At 41.1% G+C, this 6,695-nt stretch overlaps 1 protein-coding gene across 6 annotated transcripts in view; it reads left to right on the forward strand.

Annotated features, from left to right (window-relative positions):
- The window catches only part of SALL1 (spalt like transcription factor 1), a 17,004-nt gene extending 11,315 nt beyond the window's left edge, over positions 1–5,689 (forward strand). For all 6 annotated transcript variants that reach the window (XM_080552880.1, XM_080552877.1, XM_080552879.1 and 3 more), the window contains 2 exons: positions 1–3,279; positions 4,373–5,689. The exon at positions 1–3,279 is cut by the window's left edge and continues 134 nt beyond it. In XM_080552880.1, coding sequence (XP_080409006.1) covers positions 1–3,279; positions 4,373–4,813 — 3,720 coding nt within the window. In that variant the 3' untranslated portion in view covers positions 4,814–5,689. The remainder of the gene's footprint in view (positions 3,280–4,372) is intronic.
- Positions 5,690–6,695: the final 1,006 nt, after the last annotated feature.

Here is a 6,695-nt window from a genome sequence, read left to right on the forward strand (position 1 = left end):
GTTTTAATTGTGAATGAAAATCCAGCTTCTCCTTCTGAAACCTTCCCTCCTAGTTCTCCTCCTGATAATCCTGATGAACAGATGAATGACACAGTTAATAACACAGATCAAGTAGACTGCAGTGACCTTTCAGAGCATAACAAACTTGACAAGGAAGAATCCATGGATGTGGAGGCTTCCAGCATTAACAATAGCAGTAGCAGTTCCAAGAGTGTCAACAATAGTATTACAAGCAGTAACAGCTCCACAATGGGTACCTCAGCTGTAACAACCTCTCTACCTCACATAGGGGATCTGACAACATTAGGCAACTTTTCAGTGATAAATAGTAATGTAATAATTGAAAACCTTCAGAGTACTAAAGTGGCAGTAGCACAGTTCTCACAGGAAGCAAGATGTAACGGTGCGTCGAACAACAAGCTTGCTGTACCTGCCCTGATGGAGCAACTGTTGGCTTTACAGCAGCAGCAGATCCACCAGTTGCAACTGATTGAACAAATTCGTCACCAAATATTATTGTTGGCTTCCCAAAATACAGACATGCCAACATCTTCTAGCCCATCTCAAGGTACTTTACGAACATCTGCCAACCCCTTGTCCACATTAAGTTCCCATTTATCCCAGCAGCTGGCTGCAGCAGCTGGATTAGCACAAAGCCTTGCTAGTCAATCTGCCAGCATCAGTGGTGTGAAACAGCTACCCCCTATACAGCTACCTCAGAGCAACCCTGGCAACACTATAATTCCATCCAGTAGTGGCTCTTCTCCAAATATTAACATACTGGCAGCAGCAGTTACAACACCGTCCTCAGAAAAAGTGGCTTCAAGTATTGGTGGCTCACAGCTCAGCAACCCACCAGTATCAGCATCATCTTCACCAGCTTTTGCAATAAGCAGTTTATTAAGTCCTGCATCTAATCCACTTCTACCTCAGCCCACCCCTAATAACTCTGTTTTCTCCAGTCCCTTGTCCAATATTGGAACACCTGCAGAGGATTTAAACTCCTTGACTGCCTTGGCACAGCAAAGAAAAAGCAAGCCACCAAATGTAACTGCTTTCGAAACAAAAAGTAATTCAGATGAGGCATTCTTTAAGCATAAATGCAGGTTCTGTGCTAAAGTGTTTGGGAGTGACAGTGCCTTGCAGATTCATTTACGTTCTCACACTGGCGAGAGGCCATTTAAATGCAACATATGTGGAAATAGGTTTTCCACAAAGGGAAACTTAAAAGTCCACTTTCAGCGTCATAAAGAAAAATACCCTCATATTCAGATGAATCCGTACCCAGTGCCAGAGCATTTGGACAATATTCCTACAAGCACGGGTATTCCTTATGGGATGTCTATACCGCCAGAGAAACCTGTCACGAGCTGGCTGGACAGCAAGCCAGTCCTCTCCACCCTGACGACTTCTGTGGGGCTGCCACTCCCACCAACGATACCAAGCTTGACCCCATTCATCAAAACTGAGGAGCCTCAGCCGATTCCCATTAGCCATCCTTCTGCTAGCCCTCCCTGCTCTGTCAAGAGTGACTCGGGAACAGCTGACCCCACATCAAAAATCTCCAATGGACTTTCTGATGAGGTAGAGGCTGGTGCTTTGCCTACCTCAAACGGCAAAATAGAAGAAAACCCTCAAAACACAAGCTTCATCGCTAATGTGAGCAGCTCTGTGAACTCACCGGCAGCAGACTCGGGCTCCAGCAGCATTGCCACTTTTACAAATCCACTGATGCCTTTAATGTCAGAGCAGTTTAAGGCAAAGTTTCCATTTGGAGGACTATTGGATTCAACGCCAGCATCCGAAACATCGAAATTACAGCAACTGGTAGAAAACATAGATAAAAAGGCAACTGATCCAAATGAGTGTATCATTTGCCACCGAGTTCTCAGTTGCCAGAGTGCACTGAAAATGCATTATCGCACGCATACTGGTGAGAGGCCGTTTAAATGTAAAATCTGTGGTCGTGCTTTCACTACTAAAGGCAACTTAAAGACTCATTACAGTGTCCACCGTGCCATGCCCCCACTGAGAGTACAACATTCATGCCCGATCTGCCAGAAAAAATTCACCAATGCCGTAGTGCTACAGCAGCATATCCGAATGCACATGGGAGGGCAGATCCCTAACACCCCGGTCACAGAAAACTATCCTGAGTCAATGGAATCCGATACGGGATCTTTTGATGATAAGAATTTCGATGATATAGACAACTTCTCAGATGAGAACATGGAAGACTGTCCTGACAGCAGTGTGCCAGATACACCTAAATCTGCAGACGCATCGCAAGACAGCTTGTCTTCTTCCCCTCTGCCCCTGGAAATGTCAAGTATTGCTGCTTTGGAAAACCAGATGAAGATGATCAATGCAGGACTTGCTGAACAACTTCAGGCAAGCTTAAAGTCAGTTGAAAATGGGTCAGTGGAAGGGGATGTTTTGACTAACGATTCGTCATCGGTTGGTGGTGATATGGAAAGCCAAAGTGCTGGAAGCCCTGCTGTCTCAGAGTCTACCTCTTCCATGCAGGCCTTGTCCCCATCCAACAGCACTAATGATTACCACAAGTCACCAAGTATCGAAGAGAAACCAGTAAGAGCTTTACCAAGCGAGTTTGCCAATGGTTTGTCTCCAACCCCTGCAAACAGTGGTGCTTTGGACTTGACATCTAGTAACACTGATAAAATGATTAAAGAAGAGTCTCTGAGTATGCTCTTTCCTTTCAGAGATAGAGGTAAATTTAAAAACACCGCATGTGACATTTGTGGCAAAACATTTGCTTGTCAGAGTGCCTTGGACATTCATTACAGAAGTCATACCAAAGAGAGACCATTTATTTGCACAGTTTGCAATCGTGGCTTTTCCACAAAGGGTAATTTGAAGCAACATATGTTGACACATCAAATGCGAGATCTACCATCACAACTTTTTGAGCCCAGCTCCAGTATCGGCCCTAATCAGAACTCTTCGGTTATACCTGCTAATTCACTGTCATCGCTCATAAAGACTGAGGTTAACGGCTTCGTGCACGGCTCTCCTCAGGACAGCAAGGAGACACCCTCTGGTCTAGCCGCTGCGGGGCCACTCTCCTCCTCTGCCACGTCCCCTGTCCTGCTGCCTGCTCTCCCCAGAAGAACCCCCAAACAGCACTACTGCAACACGTGTGGGAAAACGTTTTCTTCCTCCAGCGCTCTGCAGATCCACGAAAGGACGCACACTGGTGAGAAACCTTTTGCCTGCACTATATGTGGAAGAGCATTCACAACAAAAGGCAATCTGAAGGTACTTTTTCCTCTTGCTGTTCTTAGGTTTCATTTTGGCCTTGCTGGGGTTTTTTCAGTGTTCACATCTGTTAGCGTTGCAAGCAGTGGTACCTTTGGGTGTCTGTGGCATGACAACTGGAGTGTTTGTTTAGTCAGCCCTGGTGGTAGTACTAGATGGGCTCTTGTTGAGTGCTTGCACTGGCAGCAGGTCCGAAGCTTGATCTGTTTTTGATGCTTAATTAGAGTTCACCTACCAGCAAAGACCGTCTATGTAAAGTGTGAAACAGAACAGCCAAGTATTGGTAAGAAGTATTAATTAATAGAGAAATGCATTTAGTAACTCACACACCTCTTAAAGAAGTGAAAGGCTCTCAAAGACGTTGTTTTTTCATAACTATCATGTAAAATGATGACTGTTTAAAAAAACTATTAACATAATTCTGGAACTAATGGGCATTGCTTTAATTGATTATATAACTAACATTTCCTACTGATATGTGTTTGGAAAAGCAAATATACTTAAGTTTTAGAACACCAGTTGAGCACTTTACTGTGTACATTTTTCTGTTGACAGAGTATTTCTCTAGAGGTTGCTGCCAGTAATGTGAGATGAATAATTACTTTCAGGCCATTCTGTCTATACACGAGGCTCTCCGATGAGCAATCAGTAAAGGATACTTTCTGCCTCTCTGAAAAGGATGTTTATAGGGTAAAGGGTGTCAAATACAATATTTACCACTGCGATGAAAGTGGACATAGCAATTCTAGCCCCCAAAGCAGCTATCTGCAATTGACAGAGTAACACGAAGTCATTATGAGCTAAATACATGTAATAAAAAATAGTAATAATTGAAAAAAAGTAACAAGCAATGTACTGTTCAGCAGAAAAAAAGAGTATTCTGGGTAATGGTGATGGGCTGATCCAGAAGCAGCTTATTTATTGCTCCAGATGGGAAATGAAGCCCTGCATCCAAGAACTTTTAGTGCCCTTCATCACATAACAAGACCGGACATGTTTGTGGACTGCTGCCTTCGCTGTGATGAAAATTAGTTAGAAATCCCTGCCAACCACTATTTTTTGTTTGTTTGTTTTCTTCTTTCTGTCTTTTCAGGTTCACATGGGCACTCACATGTGGAACAGTACTCCTGCAAGACGAGGCAGACGACTTTCTGTAGATGGCCCCATGACATTTCTAGGAGGCAATCCTGTAAAGTTCCCAGAAATGTTTCAGAAAGATTTGGCTGCACGGTCAGGGAATGGAGACCCCTCCAGCTTCTGGAACCAGTACGCAGCAGCGCTCTCCAATGGCTTGGCCATGAAGACCAACGAGATCTCCGTCATCCAGAATGGTGGCATCCCACCGCCACCGGGGGGCCTGGGCAACGGGGGCAGCTCGCCCATCAGCGGCTTGACGGGAAGCCTGGAAAAGCTCCCAAATTCAGAACCCAACGCACCTCTAGCTGGTCTGGAGAAAATGGCAAGCAATGAAAATGGGACAAACTTCCGTTTTACACGTTTCGTGGAAGACAATAAAGAAATTGTAACAAATTAGAAAAAACTATAACATTCCTGCAAATAGTGCAACCTAGGGTTGCTTTTTTCAAACTGCAAGCTACAACATTGCAAAGACTTTTTTTTTGTACCATGTTCTACTTCTAGAGTTCTAAGAGAGCTTATTTATTAGTGATATAACCTTGCTTTGCAAACAAATGCAAGCATTAACTTTGGTCTCCTGTATTTTGAACTAAATACTAATCGACTAGAGTGCTGTAAAGTTGCTGTAACATTTATGGCAGTTGCAAGTCTGTTCTGCTAGGTGATCTTATTCTGGCATTAACTTATTTTCTATATCCAGTTTAACATGAACTCTGGTATTGATGCAATGCCTCAGTGATGCGTTAGATCTCTAATAAAAATCTGTATATAAATGTACACTTTGATCCTGCTGGAAATTTTATCAGCACACACATTGTTTAATTTTTCCAAACAGAATTAAGAAAAAGGACTGAAAGAATATAGACTGAACAGTGTGGGTCCTTTACACAGCTCAGTTTTTGATTTTTATTATAAAATTAAAACTGCTTTAATTTTTGTAGGTTTAACATTTTCCGTTTTGAACTGTTATTTGTATTGTGCTTTTTACTTGAGTCGTCTTAAATGTTAATACATTTCTGTACAGTAATAAGCACGCAGATTATTAGAGAAGATACTGAAGTGTTGTTTTGGTAGTTGAAACTGAGACGTAACATTTTGCCTTGTAGGTATATTCATTATAGAAAATGTGCTGGACTTTCACAATGCTGCTAAGTATAGCATCTTGAACAACTTCCGTGGACAACTGTAGATGCTCCTGTATATACAATAAGACATCACTTTCATTAAAATGTACATATGTTCCTTACAAGACCAAGCCCTACTCCTTGACCAAGGGAACAAGTATAGTGTTTGTTTATTTTATATTAGGTATGGGGGGGGGGCAGGGGGAACCTTGGACTGTTACATGCACTTTCTTGGAAAGTTGAAAGGAAAAAGAGGTCCAGTTTCTTTAACATTTAATACTTACTAACAGCAGAGATACTGTAATTTTACTCGAGTAATCAAATACATTTTTGCAACAGATAAAATTTGCTGTCTTTGTGTTTTTAAAGTGTACCTGTATTTAGTAATTACTTTGAATGTATTATTTAGCTTTTCCCTTGGTTAACATGAACTGTCCAGGGTGTATGTGTGTGTTTATATTTGTAAGTATGGGTATACATATATGTATTGGATATTAATTGCTAGTATATTTTTCATACTCCCTAATAATGGAAACTTTCTCCTTAACTAATCAACTACGCCTTCTCATAAAATTGTAGATATTTTGGCATTTTTCATTTCTTTATTAAAAAAAAAATTGCTGCTAGCAAAGACCTTATTGGGCCTAGGTAAGTTTCCTTTGAAGGGAATACTTTTTATCACATTTAAGGCTTGATTTGGTTCAAATGCTTTATATTTGATATTAATTTTATTCTACGAGATTCTATGTTTGTGGCATGCTTACGCTGCTATATCTGTGCTAAGATGTCCACTTGCAAGTCTCCATGTATTATATGGAGTTTATAACTTGATTGTAAAAAAAAAAAAAAAAAAAAAAAAAAAAATTGCTTTGGCCTTGCACATGATTTGGCTTCCCTTATGCACCTGCAATGATCGTTAACCTCACTGGGAGTTTGGGGACAGAATCCAGCTCAGTATTTTCATCTGGTAGAGTTTTATCTCCCTAACATTATTATTTATGAAAAAAAAATCAGCTTGGCTGCCTTCAAATTATAGATGCTTTAAAAACAAAAACAAAAAAAAAAAACACAACAGGAATGACCAATGTTATGTTCATTGTGTATATAACATATATTTTGTTTACAATTCCAAAATTCAGGTATTTTGCTTTGTGG

The sequence above is a fragment of the Anser brachyrhynchus genome, assembly GCF_964034855.1.
Source record: "Anser brachyrhynchus genome assembly, chromosome: 12".
In the NCBI taxonomy this organism is placed as follows: domain Eukaryota; kingdom Metazoa; phylum Chordata; class Aves; order Anseriformes; family Anatidae; genus Anser; species Anser brachyrhynchus.